We start from the raw sequence: 17,861 nt of genomic DNA on the forward strand, positions 1-17,861 counted from the left end.
GTCATTTAAGGATGGTTTCCCTCAAAGAAGCTAACAGAAAAGAATCCAGTCAGAAAAGCACGCTTTCTTCTGCTGCTTATTTTACGATAATAATCCATACTATAAAAACAGCATAAAAAACCCCAAACCTGCATTGTCATGTTACTACAGTGAAGGCATACCTGAAGTCCTTCTACTATTAGCTTTAACATTGCAACTACTGCATTTCATCCCTTTCTCAAGCTGTTTGCATGTGGCCAAATTATATATGGTTTCCATTAAGTTTTAAACCAACAAATCAGAGCAGGAATTGCAGTAACAGCTTTCCAGTCAGAAGTATGGGTATTATATAAATTACTTCCATAACTGAAAAATAGATTTGCTGACACTCAAAGACAAAGAAATTACTGCACTTCAGAAGAGGACTTTGACAGCAGCTCAACGCTCTCACTAAAAGCCAGGAGTGAACTCGTTAGATAACTCAGCCTGTAAAATCACACATAAAATACTTAGAAAATATTAAAATAAAAGCCACTAACATTTACATTTGCTTCTGTGAAGATAACATCCCGACTACATTCTCATTCCTGACACTCAGGTCCACACAGGAAGAATGGTGAAAATCCAAACATGAAAAATTTTTCTTCTCTAAGGGTAGCAGTACTGTGCAATGTAAGAACCCAGCATGCTGATCATATCATGGTATTCATACTCCCACGCGTTGAAACTCAGAGTCAGTCTTCACTGGGATGCAGTCAATTGGCATCCTTTATAAAACTATAAACACCTTTTATAAAAAGGCAACACCTTTATAAAAACTATGCCTTGCAGTTGAGGGAGAATGTAGGAAATCAAAGCACAAGGAAAAAAAAAAACCAGAGAAAAAAATAAAACAAAATCAGTAAAGACAGATCTTCAGAGCAAAAAAAGGTACCAAGGAAGTCAGAATCCTAACGCAGGAAAACCTTCCCAGAGGCAGAATCACAGCATGTCAAGAAGGGTACTTAGCAGGAGTCCTAAACTGGAGACCCTGCAACTTACTGAATATTTGGGTAACGCCTCATGTGACTACGAGAAAGACCAACAGTAATGTTTCTGGGTGGGGGGTTTTAAAATATAAAAGAAGGGCTGAAATACTTTCCTGTTATAGTTGACAGACAGATTAAGTTTAAAATTGGAGAGAAATTTAGACAATATAGTCTTGAAAGTCCCTGAAATAAATGGTAGCTGAACGCCTTCTTGAATTTCACTTCAGACAAAATCAAATTAAATAAAGAATAAGTAAATACAACAATAAGAAATTAAAGGTATCCTGGTTGCTCCCCATTCTCCCCTTTTTTAGTTTAGATGGGAAGAAGTTGACATCTTTATTACTCTTTCTCCCTCAGTCTGGATAGTAGGCAAATCTACACTAACAGCATCTTGAAATTATTCCAATGAAGTTCTTCTTACGAAATATGCAGAGATAGGAGTCACTTGGAGGAAGGGGAGATAACTGTTCCACCACTGCTTCCCCCTGTAGCCCAAGAGTTTTGCAAAGCCACTTTTAGCACAAGAGATGTTCACAGAACATTGGCCATGAAGCCCAGCGTTTACTCAGTGGCAAAAGCTAATCTGGACAAATGCTCCCCAGCAGGTCAACGATGATGTGCTCCTTCTCTGTCTAGGACAAGTAGCTGGCGCTTCCCAACCATCAGCTTGGGAAGATCTGTGCTGCAGCAGTTCACTCATCCAGGCAACTGCCAACACCTCTTTGGCAGCGCAGACTGGTCTTTTCACAACCTTCTAAGTGATGCCCTTCATCAGCTGCAGCAACAGATGAGCACCACCCATGCATGCCACGGTGTGAGGACTTCTGAACGAGCGTGCTTGCATGACGCATTCCACAGAAGTGAGGACAGAAGTGCTAATTATCCTCCAACTAAGCTGAAGTGTTCCTTGCTCCCTGGAAATATCCCTAAAGTGCATGCAGTCTTTGAGATCTGCCAACCTGGAGCCTATGCTTTCCTCTGGAAAAGCAGCAGCAGCTCCCAGGGCAGCTGTCTCAAGCTTCTCCGTCGTCAGAGGAGCTTCAAATACAACCTGAAGAGTGTTAGGGAGCTGCTGGACCTGTCACATGTCTTGGTAACTTTCAGCACATGCCAGAATCTAGTGGGTTTTTGAAAGAAAATGGAGGTCTGCTCTATGAGAACAGGTAAGAAGAGGGTCTACCACGCCACAGCACTGAGCTCCCTCAATGCGGGATGATGTGCAAATTAGTTTAAGGCAATTCCCAACTCTGTCTTTAAGGAAGAATCTGGGCAGAAGGAAAGAGCTGCGTAGTGACGGTATTTGGTGCCTTTGGCCGGGACCTGCAGAGAGCTGGTCTCCAGTAGATCACTGAGAGAGGCAAACAGCTCTTAAAGCAAGCCTCAACAGGATGTGAATGGTGTAATGAGGAGCCACGCCTGACAACACAGGACTTGTACATGAACATCAGGGACCTAAGTGCTAAAACAAGTGTGTCCAGCTTTGGAGTCCTCAACACAGGAAGGACATGGACCTGCTGGAACGGGTCCAGCGGAGGGCCACAAAAATGATCAGAGAGCTGGAGCACCTCTCCTATGAAGACAGGCTGAGAGAGCTAGGGTTGTTCAGCCAGGAGAAGAGAAGGCTCCGGGGAGACCTCATAGCAGCCTTCCAATAGCTGAAGGGAGCCTACAGGAGAGCTGGCGAGGCACTCTCTGTCAGGAAGTGTAGCAATAGGATGAGGGGTAATGGTTTTAAACTGAAAGAGGGGAGATTTAGATTGGATATTGGGAAGAAATTCTTTACTGTGAGGGTGGTGAGGTGCTGGAACAGGTTGCCCAGGGAAGCTGTGGATGCCCCATCCCTGGAAGTGTTCAAAGCCAGGCTGGACGGGGCTTTGAGCAACCTGCTCTAGTGGGAGGTGTCCCTGCCCATGGCAGGGGGGTTGGAACTCAATGATCTTTAAGGTCCCTTCAAACTCTAACCCTTCTGTGATTCTATGTGTCACACCCCATCATCAGCTAAGAAAAGGCGCAACAAAATGCCTTACGCACAGCAGACTGCAAGGCAGGTACCACATCACAAATATTATTCTCCATGACTTGTGCTGAGCCACAACTGTGGCCCATCAACCATGAAAAAAGGAAGATGTCAAGTGCTGGGGGTAGCCACCAAGCTCAGAGGCAGGCCTGGGACCAGCAGCAGGAGGAAAGGGGAGCATCCCCATGGCTCATCCCCTGCTCCCCTGGGTGTCAGCAGCCCCTCAACCCTGAGAGGCCACTGCCCCCCGCACCACAGGGAGCTGAGCACCAGGAGCAGAAACTGGTATGAAAGAGACCGGGTGTTAGAAAAAGAGATTTTTTCAGGGTGTTGCTGTATTTTATCTGGGTATGTGCAGGCTGAGCACCACAAAAATGCATTCTGGCTTCCCAAGCATGGTGGGTTTCCTTTGGGTTTTTTTGTTTTTTGTTTTTTTTTTTTCCCCCGTATCACATTAAAGCACTGTAAGTGGTCCAAATTAAGTTACTGAGTATTTCCCCTTGCCTATGCATCTGTTTCTGACCATCAGCTAATGACTGATCTGCATTGCATTCTCTCAATTCAAAGTACAAGACATATTTTAATTAAAGGAATGCAAAAAGCATTATTACTTTGAAAAAACTTGAATATGCATTAACACAAACTCATATCCTTCACATATAGCCCAAGTCCTGAAATGGAAAACCTTCACTTCTATTATGTAAAATAATGAAGGAAGAGAATACAGGGTGCAGCTACAACCTTGGATTTTTTCACTCAAGGTGCTCCGTGTTCAATTTTTACTTAAGGGTGATTTAAAAATTAAAAACGGAAGAAGTTTAAGTCTGACATATTAAAAGAACACACCACTGTTTAGAAGACAAACAGCTAACATCAGAAAAGGCACACTCAAAGAGGCTATTTAAAACGTTTGTGATTAACTCCTGTTAATAATAATACAACTTCATCTTCACTTAAGCCTTTGGGACACTTGCAGAATTCTAACACTAGACCTGAATCAAGGCTCATAATGAGTCTTCCAGCAAAACCAAGCTCATCTAGATTGTTTATTTCTGGTATTTCTTACATTGAAAGCATTGAAAACTATGACTTTTAAGTATGTGCTGTACTTCACCTTCCCCCACTCACAAGCAAATTCATTAAAAGGAAAAATAACTCACTGAAAAAAACAGGCCAACCAACAAAAGCAACGTAACGCCTCCTCTCCCCCTTCAGACTTCCATAGGTCACTTCAGTGTGTTCAGGTTATGCAGACTTAGGGTCAATGCAGTCTGTGCAGCAGCAGGGCCCCTGCTACAGCTTCTGCCCATGAGAATGCCTGACTCCTGCTAGTGAACAACTGCCTTCACCAAAACCCAACCTGCACGTTCAAAGTGGAAAGTTCAAGAACAACTTGTCAGGTTGAGAAACGTGCAGTTGCAAACGTTTAACTTCCACGACCTATATTTTGCCTACCTTTTATTTGTTTTCCTATTGTATTCAAGCACCACAAGAACATAATAATCAAAATTTAAATTAGAAAGTACTTCAGTGGCTTAAAAAAAACCCCTCATTCCTAAAGAGCTGTTAAACAAACCTACACTCTAGATGGCAGCAGAACATTACCCTGCTCAATTCATTATTTCCTTCCAGCACAGAAATCTTAAAAGGGCAGATGCTTAATCAAAGAGGCAAATAAGAATATCTGCATACATGATATGCCAAATAAAAACCAGCATGTGTATCAGCAAGTGTTTTTAGCAATGATAACACTAATCTGCTAAGCAAATTTTGGTTTTTAGGTCTTCACTTTCTGCATGCTTACTATTTAAAGAAAGGTTTTCAACTTGCCCTCCATCAGTAAACAGAATTTTCAGCATTTTGCACACAGTCTGCATTTAAAAATGTCTATCCTGCCCCAGGAAAGACCAAGAAGTTACAGTATTGCCAAAAAAGGCATTGAAAATTAGCAATCTTATGCTTCAGTTAGTTACAACATTAGGTTAAGCGAGCTCATCAATTAATTGCATTCAATGTCAAAAGTTTTTACCTGATTCTGTTTGCAAGTTTTCTGATATTCGAAAACAATGCAGTTTGCTGAAGTTGCGAGAAAATAACTGCACACAGCTTGGAGGAAGAATCATATTCCTTAATCTTCCAAAAGTACATTCTGGTGTGACAATTATGTAGCAAGCAGCATGAGCCTATAAATAGAAGCATCAATTAAGAACTTAGTGAGACACAAAGAAAGTAGATTTGTTTATAGCAAAACATGCACTGGAATTGCAAAACTCAGGCTAGGACATATATAGACCTTTGGTAAACCACTTTCATGAAATGAGTGACTCATTTTTGACCCCAGATTTTCATTTGTTTGATTCGGTTTTTATATAACCAATCATGGGAAGTCTTAATGTGAAGAAACTCCCCAAGTACTACAAACCTGCTCTATTAAAAACTAAAGGTTTTTATACAGTTGTGTGGAGAGATTTAAAGTTTTGGTCTCAAACCCTGGATCTTCCATACTTTACAGCTATTTACTGGGAAAGGTAGGCAGGTTATACTGAATAGCTTGCAAATAGCAATATCCTCTTGCACAGCTGTACCCACTTGCAGATTCAGAGATAATACAGTTTGGAGTTTTATTCCAAAACACAACTGGCTGGCTTCTGCCTTGATACTTGTGCGAGATCTTATGCCATTATTGAATACACATATCTTTGTATGCATGGCCATATGGCCTGTTATATTTGTTAGACTGTTCTTAAAGACAGCTCGTCCCACCTCAGCAATTATGAATCTGATTAAAAACACAAAACCCACAACATTTAAAAAAAAATAATTATTCAAATCATACCTGAAATACTCAGGTTTCATTTTAAATTATTATTACACAGAACACCTCATCTTGCATGAAATAGCAAACGAATGATTTATACTTTTCAGATCCTACCCCATCTGGCGCTACTTTGCACTTTCATCATATTTCAGAAAGAGGAAGCATTAAGTGGATGGATCAATTGTTATCTACACAGCAGACTGTGCATCAGGACATGAAAAGCTGTGGCTTTCATGAGGATTATTGAAGGGTACCATTGCATTGCACAGGAATTAAACATGTGTCATGTGAACGGAAAAACACAGAAACCAATAGCGATAGCTTAAAAAAACCACCAACCACACAGGTTAAGAACTATTCTACAGTGAAAGAGGAATAAGCATACTAGAATGGTAAAGTCTTTGACCTTGCAGAATTCATATGATTTGAAAGAAATTCCGATTTCATACAGGAAAAGTAACTGCAGCCTTCCAAGCAGAAATCTATAATAACTAGTCCCTGATAAATTTTAATTCCATTGGATTTACATAAACTTTAACTATAATTTTGAGAATTTATCATTTAAATGACTAATGGGGGAGTAAAAAATTCACATTTTCCATCTAACATAAATATATATATTTATATAAATAAGGGCATAAATGACATGTATTTATGAAGTGTATGTTTCTAAAGTGTACAAATAAAGTATACTGATATAAAGTTTAAATAAGCATGTGCATATATATATATATATGGTTCCCACAACTACATGCAACAGCACAACATACCAGGATGCCACACCATTCACATCTCATGCCAGAGAGCACCTCTGAAGAGCCACAGGTTTTTTTGCAAACTTCGCAACGAGCACTGGAAGAAAGGTTTCCCTCCCTCCAGTGGTGGTGGTAAGTATCCTGGGGGAACACATCACAACTCAGCATCGCAGAAAACAGATACAGAAGCATCTTCAACCTAACTTCAAAATCAGCAATTCAAACAGCTCTGAGGGAACAGCAACACAGGCTAGGACAGAAAGTATTTTCTCACTGTGCATCTGAACAATCTTATATTTCACCAAAAGAAGCTTAAAGAAGTTTAAAACTATAAAAAAAATTTATCACCTAGTGCTTTTTCTTCACAGTCCACCAAAACCAGCATTCTTTTTACAAAAAAAGATAATCCTGAAAGGTCAGTATGATGAATGTATTTTACAGTGAGAAGCTGGGCAGCTCCGCCTCAGACAGACCTCAGGAAGCCTGAGGAGCATAATAATGTTTGCCAGGGATGCAATGCAGCCAACATATAGAAAAAAACAAGAGTTCCAGGACAGCTTCTGCAACTCAAATTTTTATGTAAGATGCTTTATTTTATTTTTTTTTCCCCTCTTTAACTGGGATGTTGTATACATTGCCCAGACCTTTCAGCTTCAACAAGCATCGTGAATGTGTCGGAATTTAAGTTCACCTCGCTATCTGCGACACATTCTGCAGCCACATGTTTCCTTTGCCCGCCAAGAAGCAACAGAAGTGCTTTGATAATGGGCAGCATGCAAAAGAGAAGTCCCATACCCCTCCCTCTCCTCTACCCAAAACCCAAAACGCAGGACCACTTTCTGCTGGAGAGGCATCGGCACTTACGTGGTCCTGGTGCCCGTCCTGGTGACACTGCCGGCAGTCACTGCAAGCAAACAGGATACAGTCTGTGTGCACATGTAGCTCACAAACTAAAAGCGTGAAAACAAGAAAACTGCTGTAAGCTGGAAACCCCCGGGGTTTTTGCAGCTTCCCCCTCCCTCCCTTTCCCGTTCCCCCTCCACCACCTCTTTGCAGCATGCTTTCTTGCCTTCCTGCTCTTTTCTGTTGGGCAGAGCTAGGCAACAAAATAAGTTTATCAGTGTTGTCCTGTGTGTTGCTCCATATCCTTTGTGTTAAACTGATGCAGCAAGTCTAAGAAATGGCTGAGCTAATTTTGCTTCACACGCTCTTGCCTTTGTTTCTTCCAACACAGCAAGTTAAATTTGTAACAACTGTTTGGGTTATTATAGCTTTGTCCCACAGTTTGACAGGAACCGCTGCGTACTCCAACATAATTGTGCCTGAAGTCTACTTTGATTTAACCAAATCTAAAAAAAAAAGCTGAATGTTAGAAGCATTAACAGAGAGACACTCAATGGACTTAATTTCAAACCTGACCAGAATACACTGGTATGCTAAACTCAGGGAATACCGGTCCAAGCGAGGTCTACATAGGGTAAATTACCGTTTCATTGCCAGGAAAATAATCATTTTTTCAGCACACTCTCCTAAGTAAGCTTAACATTGTCTTCCAAAATACCTGTTATGTACAGTAACTGGAATAAGTTTTAGTGAAGCCTATAAAGTTCTAGGCAATTTTGGGTTTGGATAAAGTACTTTCATTATTTAAAAGCTGACTTGAAGTATCAGATGTGAAAGAAAAACAGAATCTACCCCAAAAAAACTCCAGCTAAAGTGCTGTGCCGCAAAAAAACATTACAACTAAAAGACCTCAATACCTAACTTCATTACTGCAAGAATTAGGGAAGTTCTCTATGAGCCTCATAGACAGAGATGGATGAAATAGATCCTCCTCTAGCTGCTTTTTAAAGACTTGCATATACAAGCACTCTGGGAAGGCTTTCGATTTTCTGTTGAGTAAATGAAAGTAGAGAGGCAAGCGTCAAATTCTTCAAATATTTTTCTGTTCTGCTCAAACAGGTTATTGCTCCAAGCACATCACAAAAATCTGAAAACTGTAACCTGAAGACTGGAAGCTGGCAACTGTGCGTTAGCCACGTTATCTGAAAGAATCTTGAAAACAGTATTAAATTACACAGAGAATAATAGCTTATTTGAAATCGCTCTCTGGACCGGCGATCAGCACTAACACCATCTTATTCTAACCCCACAGAAGACCATGACCTACCACCACACAAAAGCAAAGTGTCTTTTAACAGGGCTTACTAAGTCAACCGCTTTCATACAAGGTGTGACACAGTCCCTTCACCGCTCACATTTCTCCATGTTTATAGATATAACAGGAATATTTTACAGTTTTGCCAATTCGGCTACCAGGCAAGCTAGATGCTTTGAGTGATCTGGTTTCTGTAGACCGAATTATAGCTTCAAGGAATTAACAAAAGTGTTGGGTATTTTATCGTTACTTCTGCTAACGCAGGCACACACTGCTCTCTGCTATACTTTGTAGAGAACCAAGGTTGTGGGTTTTTCTCCCCTTGGTCTGATTCAGGTCTGCTGCTTCTAATATCACCCCCAACTCAGAATTAGTATGAAAACATGTGCATGAGAAGGGCAGGAGTGTCGCGGGAGTTAAACCCTTAAGACAGCTACCTTGCAGATAGCAGAAGCATGTAAAGATCAAGTCAAATCAGAAGGCTTACAAAAAAGTTTCATCTTTAACAGCCCTTCCATAATCTACGCAACTTTTTAACTCGTAACAGGATGACAGTTTTCTGTTCAAGCTCGTCATGAAAGTGCTGTAAACTCCTTCATAGTTGCCAAAAAAAAAAAAAGTTGGTTAATTTCAGATACCTAAGCTTGGCAGAATAACCTTTAAAATGTTAACTGCCTCCCTCCCGAGTAAATTTGCTGCCCCCAAATTTGATGCTTAATAGTAAACTTTTGTAAAGGATCCAACACTAAAAAAAATGTGTTTGGGTTACTCCCTTTCCTCTTTTTTTTTTTTTTTCTTTCCAGCCCTTCTTCCTGGAAAGAAAAGGGAGAGCAACTCTCACCATCACGAGCCGAGGTTCAACTGTTACCAGTGAATTCTACAGCAAAAATAGCTATCCAAAGCAACTTTCAGCAAAATTTGGAGTCCAAATATTGTAATTTTTGCCAACGAAGTGTACGTACATATCTCACCAGGGGTTAATACACATGCGTGCTCCTTTCTGAGAACAGATGCCCCACCATGCACCCACAGAGTTTAATACTTTTCTGAAAATTTTCAGCTTCCTTTCAAGAAAATTTATCTTATTGTAAGATATAGAGTCCAAAACAAGTTATTTATATTATTTTAAAAGTACATCTAATTATGTCAATCATTTGTTTAGAAAAGGTAACTTCATCTTAACCCTCTTTTCTCTCTCAATTACAGCAAAGATTCCAGGAAAAGTTCTTTAAATTCCAGTACCAGAAGAGAACATCATACCCAACAGTAGGCTTGTACTACTAAGTAAGCTAAGTCATTGGAAGTAAGAAAAAAAAAAGAAGAAAAGTTCAACATCTCCATCTGGATTTAAAAGCTCTACAGTTAAAACAGCTGACTTCTAAGGCAAATTCCGAAGTATTTTTGAAGAGTAAAGGAAGAATCTTGTGCATCTTGATGAACCTCAACTGCCCTCTTAAAGCTACATTTTGGGAAAGTATCAGAGAAGCAAGTTGCAGGCTTATTGGTATTCAGAAAACGGGATAGCAAACAAGTCACACAAAACAAGAAAACTGTTTAATCCATGCAAGGCACACAATTCAGAACCTTCACTGAACCAGAAAAAAAAAATATGTTTGGGCACTTGTAATACCTAAATGTAACATGGGATTTCACGTGTTTCTTGTTAAAGAAGACTTAAATGGAAACGTCTAAAAAAATAAATATTCCCTTGCAACGGGTAAAACGCTAATACAGTAGAGTTAAGAAAGTGAGAACATGAAAGCAAAACCTAGAAAGCTTTAACTAAAATAGATCACTAAAGGTATTTTCAAGAGTTAAAAGGACATAGCTAGTGAAAATATTATTTTCAAATTCTCTATGTTTGTCTCATGCCACACAAGTTTTGAAGCTTATGAAGACAGGTCATCAGAAAAGACTGTGTGGTATCTGCAGCTCTCTGACCATCCCACCAAACCATCCAACTCACACAGTAACTTAATAAAGTGACAGATTCCCACTAGTCAGAAGAACATAGTTTAGATTTATTATGCAACTCACCAGACAAAAGCAGAAACACAACCACTGCACCATTATAAGTCTAAATGCCCTGATCAAAGAGAAGTGTTTCCCCTACACGTAGGTGACCATATTAAATAAGACATTATATTTAGCATAACAATTTTGAAAGCATCTCAAATCCCTACAGAATTTGTTCTTCCCTCAGGAGACTCTATTTATTTATTTATTTTTAAACAGTTCACAGGTAATATTCCTTTAAAATACTAAATTCTATTCAACCTCACAACATCAAATGTACAACAACTACTAGACATTCAAGGTGGGAGACAAGAGAGAATTAAGGAGTTGCCCCACATCAAAATCAGTCAAGTACTCACACCAACATGTGTTTCAACGAAAAATTCTGGTGTTTGGGTGATTTCTTTAATTACTGTTTTTTCAGAGAATCTGTGTCAGAACACTCAGAGCAGTACTATTTTGACAAATAATATTTTCAAATATCTTTCCGTTGAAGGCACGTCATCCCCATTACAAGCAACAGATAGCTGAGACCGGTAACACAGGAAAGTTATATTCCATTCTTCTGCAGAAAGGCAGAGGTTTTAGAAACATGAATACCTGATGATTCCCTGCATCAAAAGCTTCCATTGGAAACAGAAATAAATTACCTCAACAGGAGAAGTGTTTCTTTTGCCATAATAGCTTCTCATTCTTTATACATCCCAGGCTTGAAGTTATTGCACACCATTTACACCACAGACTTGCTCAAAGTAAATTGGAGGAAAGATGAAAGAGCACACGTTTGACAAAGCCTGTGGTTAATTCAAATTTATTGGTTTATTATTCCTTAATTTGAAGTACATGTTTCCATGATCAGTGAGAGGATGATAAACAACCCAAAAATCTCTCAAACACAGTAAGCGTGTCTGTATGTGCGTGTATGTGTACACGTATGTAACCTCAAAGGTACGTAATGTAAGCCACGTGTAGGCTACTGGATAACACACAGATGGATATACAAGTAGGGTTTAAGTTACCTTCACATCGAAAGGCAGGTGACTCTAGTGACTTTCTGCACACAGTGCAAAACTTTCTTTTGTAATGTCCTGGAGGCCCAAAACAGTGTGCAACTGGAACCTGCCAACAAAGAATGCATAACACATGATCAGCCACAACTTTCAAAGTGCCACTTACAATTCACAGAAACTGCTTTATCATGCAAGACAGGTACATACAACATAGACTTAACTAAGCCTGTGAACAAAATGTAGAGGCAAATCATCCTTTTAAAAAAGAATTCATACTTAAAAAAATATTTAAAATACTTTATTTTAAATATTTTTTTATTTTTTATTTTTAATTCTTGGGTTTTAATATGTAATGTACGTATTTTTAAGTGCCACTCAGCTTCTTGATGATTCACAGTGCCATGAATCCAAAGCTTTATTTTGGGTTCAGCACCATGCAACCTACCTGGAATCACAGTTTCTCTCCTAATCAACCTTCATTGAATCAAGGTTGATTAATAGTTTTGCACATGTATACAACAAACCCTAAAGACACACCCTCCACGTGCCTTTCACCTCTTCTCCGAATAGAGCCCAACCAACTGGTTGGTCAGGACAAAGGCACTGGTCTCCCTCCGCACACCCAAAGCTTCCAAGCCTGGATGGTACAGAGACCCAGTTCTTGAAGCACATCCACACCGAGGTTCCTGTTGATTTCAGGTGGAAGACGATACATTTCAATATCGTCTTGCCAAGAGCTGTACCAACAGTTTTAGCAAATACATTTCTAGTATAGTATTCACTTATCCTAAAAAGGCAGAGTATTTTTCTTGTTTAGTGGTTAACAACGAAGACTGGAAGTGATCTTACCAAAAGAACAACAAAAGAAAAGACAAAAAATGAAGAATAAGGAACATACTTGAGCTTTATACTTGTTCTAGAGACCATTCTTCCACAAGACACACACCTTTGTTAAATTGACATTCACATTAGAAGGAAGAAGCATAATTGCGTCTTTAAAATTTATTATCAAATGACTTCCACAAAAGTTTACCGTGACTTAGGTATATAGTTTTATGCATTTCACACGCCCTTCCTGGTATGACAAATACATCAGATTTATCTTCCGGTTCTTGCATCACAGAAAAAATGTATTGACAGTAACGGCTGACAAATGGTTATTTAGGTGTGAAATGAAATTAACGATTTCCAGTAAAAAGTTGGAAATAATGACTTAAGATACACATAGTCACCGATAGCTTCTTTTCCTCCCAGTAAACAATCTTCCAAAGATATCGAGCAGGATTTTAATTTTTTTCCTTGTGTATTAGGGTTTTCCTGGGAACCACTAGCAGCAAATCTGATGTATACTGGGAACACAGAATTTGATGACCCACAAGTCACTTCTGGTTATAAACGTCTGATTTGCACCAGCCTCTGAAAGTGTGGGACAGTTATACTAAACAATCCCGTACCTCGAGCATGCACAATGAAATAAATGAGATAAAGTTTTGTCAGATGCAACACAAGGAGAAAGGAACGCTGCTGGATGTTTAATCAAGAAAAATCACTGAACCCCAAACTGCAAAGCATGTGGTTCCTCCAGTTCTCCTTAGAATCTTTTCAGGGGGTAAAGGAGGATGAAGAGAGGTACAAAACATGCATGTGTTACCAGACACGATCAAGCTCATGCACACCACTTGAGCGGTCAAGCAGAGTCACCAGCTCATTGCCCCAGCAGACCATGTTGTCTGGAGGAATCCTTGGTCCCCGACTGACCAGGAAACTGCCTGCCCAGATTGCAGGCTCCCCATCACACTGGGCTGCCAGCCAGCCTACTGGAAGGATTTCCTATCAGTAGCTCCAACATGATATATTACAAAACATCCTTGCCTCCAAAAGCTTCAAATTTTTACTTTATGTACAAGTTCAGGATTTAAAAATACAAACAAACCATGCTTTGGGGTCTGTCTCCTACTCCCATCAACTCAAACAGAAATTTAATTCTCTGCAGCCCTCCAGCTCTAAATGAGACAAATATCATGGTTGGCTTGCACTATTTTATTTTATTTTTTTTTTATATCAGAGTATTCTAGTCATATAATGCATGTTTATAAAAAGAATATATATCCTTGGGGAAAAAAAAATGCTGGAGAGCCTCAGGAACCTTAATCAAACTATCTCAAGATGAATTCAAGGCTCATAATCCCTGCCCACTCTTCTTGCCCTTCTTTCATCTATTGCCTCAGGGGTAACGAAAACACCAAACCTCCTTGTCCAGTAACACAGAAGTTATTCTGGCTCAGCTATTCTGCAGGTGAAGTGCCAGAGCTGCATTCTCGCCCTAGCCACTCCAAAAATGAATGTCCAATCCCAGTTTGGTGGGAGCAGGCAACTTTCCCAAATTTCATCCTACACAATGAGTTCAAGCGCAGGCCAAGGTAAGAATGGCTAGGTGAGCACAATCCCAGCCAGACACAGCAACTGCGAGGAGTACTGAAAAGCCCTGGTGGGATTTTTTTTCAGGAAAGCTTGTCTGCGCATCCTCAACCTGTCTTCAGGTTTCAAGCATCACCTTCAAGGCACCTGCCCACCCCACTCCTGCCACAGCCCCAGGCACGGTGGAGCCAGCCGTCCCCAAGGCAACAGTGTTCCCAGGGTGAATAACGGACACCCAGGATGAGCATCCGATCCCCTCAGCAACCCGTGGTTGAAACACAGAGAACTCTTCCTTTCCTGGTCTCGAGCTTGGCTATTTTATCTTACACCTTCCATAAAAATGCAGGCTTTTCGTTACTGTCACAGAAAGGGTTCTCCTGAAGAAAAAGGACACTGTAGACTAAAGGATCAAACTAGAGTTTTGTGAAAAACAGTGTTTATTTTGGGAAAGATTATGAGAAAGAGCTTTGACAAGAGTCAAACATTCAGGGTCTGTCTACTTATCTAGAAGACTCAAGGGAAGCAGACTAAGTCTATATTTTTCAGCTCTTCAGGACCCTGGTGACAATCCTCTGATTGTCTTAAGTCACTGCCAAAAAGAAGGGAAGGGAACAACTGGCTGATTGAAATGTTGGGTGGAAAAAAAAATAATAATCTGGTTCCTTCAACTTCTTTCCTTCTGAAACAAGCCAAAGAAACTTTGTTTATTATGACTGGTCTTTCTAGCTTGCTTTAGAAGTGACAGGTATAAAACCACTGCTGAGCCCGCTGGGAAATGGGATGGGAATAAGGTGGAAAAAGAGAAAAGGTAAAAGAGCAAGTACAACATAACAAACTCATCAACCACATCATGTTCCTCCCAGCAGCTCCCTACATTTCTTCTGATGCTGAACAAGTTCCAAGCATCCAATACATTAAAAAAAATAAATAAAATCAAAACTCAGACTGGGAAAGCCAGGGAGGCAACATGTCAGAATATGAAATGTTGTGTATTGTTCTTTAATTTATATCCACTGTATAAGTACAGCAAAGTACTGATATATAACACGGCCTGCAGAGAGAAAGTTAATAATTGATGAGAGTCTAAAACTGCTTTTCCAATACAACTACTTAAATGACTTTATGGAAACCACTAAAATCAATTTCCGCAGAAAAATATAGAAAATTTCTGCTAGTAATAGCATTAAACAACATCTAATTGCCCTTACAGTATTGATCAGAAGCCTGTCGACAGAAAGTATATTGGTAATACTCCAGTGTAAGCTCCAGAATGACTTTGCACTCATGGACAAGATAGTCCTAGTTTCTATTTTGTTTCCTGCCATCTCTTAAGCAATCTGAAGCATTACAGAACATCACACATTTCTGTAAAAGTTCATATTAGCCTGTAATAAAATTTGATCCTGTAGAAACGTAGAACTTAGATTCTAACCCCTTTAGTGCAATCTGTGCAAACGCACAGCAGTTCTGCATCATCAAGAACAGCAATAAACTGCTCTTAACTTCCACGCTTTGGAAGAAAAAGAAAGGATAGAGTTGTTTTCTTTCCATAGTGCCTTTCAAAATTGTTCGTCACCCTGAAATGCCACAGGGTATCAAGAGTGTGGCCAAGAGCAGATCATGAATTTAAGTGCTCTTGGAATGACTATGTACAGAGCAGCCCAGATACCACCCAAACCCTCTGGTTCGCAGATAAAGTCAAGTCAGGTCAAGTCTTACTAGTCCACAACCTTCTGGATACCTCAGCAGAGAAAAATACAGCTCGGGGAAAGCTTGTTCTTCACCCAGCTGCAGCTGCTTTTCTACCAAGTCAGGCAGAAGAAAGTCTTTGACCTGAATCCTGAGCCAAAGACTTCCAAGCTCAAAGGGGAACGAAAGAAATACAGATATACCAAATGCCAGAGTGACAGCTGCTGTCTTTGGCAGTCTTAAAAAAGAATAACCTACTAGAAACTGTTCTTAGGCCTGTGTCTAAATATTATTGTGCCCACGCATCTCCATCCCCATCACATCGCACTTGGCAGGACTTTGTAAAACACACTGGAGAGACTGAGAAAGCAGGGCTGAAGGACCTACAGTAGTGTGGGGCCGATCAGCTTACAAGTAGGAAAGGGGATATAGAAATAAGGATAGAAACACAATAGCCTCCAAAGGTTGAGCAAAAGGCATTTAACTTAAGGTCACTAGTTTTCAGTCTGAAAACACTGTGGCATTTTAAGGATAAGCACAACCAGCCTGGAAGCAACCATCTTCTCAAATGCCCACAAGGGTAGTCACACAGGCTCTTTCACAAAACTGCTCTCAACATTAGTCACAAAAATCCTGCTGATACAAATTAAAATGGTGTTCCTGAAGCAAGAACTACTTCTATGGATTCCGATGTTTCAGGTGCAGAAGTTCTTCCTTATCTAATGCTCCTAAGGTTGACTCTGACACCAAAGAAACCTTTGCTCTAGAGAGGTAGGTATGCTGATCACACGTGAGTACACCCCATGATTATTCCGTCCCGGCTAATTAAGTGTCTAGACCACACCCTCTCTGAGAGAAGCTAACAACCGTGTGATTCAACTTTTCCCAGTTTTGACATCTTTTCTATTACTTACTTATTACTCAGTAATCACAAAGAGCCCTCTCATTTGCTTGAAACCTGTCTGCTTTAGTAGCAAAAGTGCAACTTAAATACATTTGAATGCACTCCATTTCTACGTTTTCCTTTTAGGGACAATGCCTGTTAATTACTTGTCAGCTGTGTCCAAATTGGCATTCTTCCTCTGAGCACTTGCTATTATCAGTTGGTGTTAAAAATTCCATATAGAAATTCTGAAATCAGATAAGAAATACAAAGTTAAATGGTGTCTCAATCTATCATAGGACAGGAGAGAACGAGAAAATCAAATATGTAGTTGTAAAAATTTTAACTGGGGCTAATGGCAGGGAATAATGCATACATGCATATGCAACTTAACCACATCCAGAATTTTTTTTCTCCATCCTACAGATCTCTGTGACAGGATAGAGATCTTACCTCCAGGCTCTCAAAGACCCTTTGTGATAGGAACCACACAGTGAATTCCATACCTTTTCAAATCAGGAATATATTATGTTTTTAATAGAAAATGAGACTTGTATAAGAGCTTTCCATTGCAATTAAGAGTTGCTTGGACTGGCATTTTTTGTTCTGGAAAGAGAAAACGATATGCAAAAGACAGTCACTCCTTGCCTTTATTACCACAGAGGAAAGCAATGTCAATCTCCCTTTATCAAGATAAAGATTAAGAATTAAAAGAAATAAACACAGTGACATCCCATACCACCTCTGAACCTGAAGAGTCATTGATACACCTACAGGGTTCATCTGGGAGTTCACAGGCTACGAGGCAGCTTGCACCAAGTTTCAACAGAGCATAACAAACTCCCTTGACTTCATGAACTAGGGGGTGGTAGCCCTTCCCTTTAACCTCAGGGTTAAAGGGACGATTGCTTTGGGGAGGAAAAGGAGGAAACTTTGGGGCAGTGCCAAGACTACCTGCAAGCAGTTTTACACCTCATTTGGCTTCTCAATTATGCCATGTGGCTGCCACACTCCAAGAAACTGCCTTGCCAGAACAACACAAGTATGGGTCAAGTGTTGAAGAACTAGAGATGGACCTTCCCAGTGA

At 40.0% G+C, this 17,861-nt stretch overlaps 1 protein-coding gene across 1 annotated transcript in view; it reads right to left on the reverse strand.

Annotated features, from left to right (window-relative positions):
- The window catches only part of DGKQ (diacylglycerol kinase theta), a 97,830-nt gene that overhangs the window by 49,578 nt on the left and 30,391 nt on the right, over window positions 1-17,861 (reverse strand). Inside the window, exons 3-6 of the mRNA XM_074166571.1 lie at window positions 11,794-11,893; window positions 7,465-7,550; window positions 6,616-6,741; window positions 5,057-5,210 (exon numbers count right to left, since the gene is read on the reverse strand). Coding sequence (XP_074022672.1) covers window positions 5,057-5,210; window positions 6,616-6,741; window positions 7,465-7,550; window positions 11,794-11,893 — 466 coding nt within the window. The remainder of the gene's footprint in view (window positions 1-5,056; window positions 5,211-6,615; window positions 6,742-7,464; window positions 7,551-11,793; window positions 11,894-17,861) is intronic.

This window comes from Numenius arquata, chromosome Z (genome assembly GCF_964106895.1).
Source record: "Numenius arquata chromosome Z, bNumArq3.hap1.1, whole genome shotgun sequence".
In the NCBI taxonomy this organism is placed as follows: domain Eukaryota; kingdom Metazoa; phylum Chordata; class Aves; order Charadriiformes; family Scolopacidae; genus Numenius; species Numenius arquata.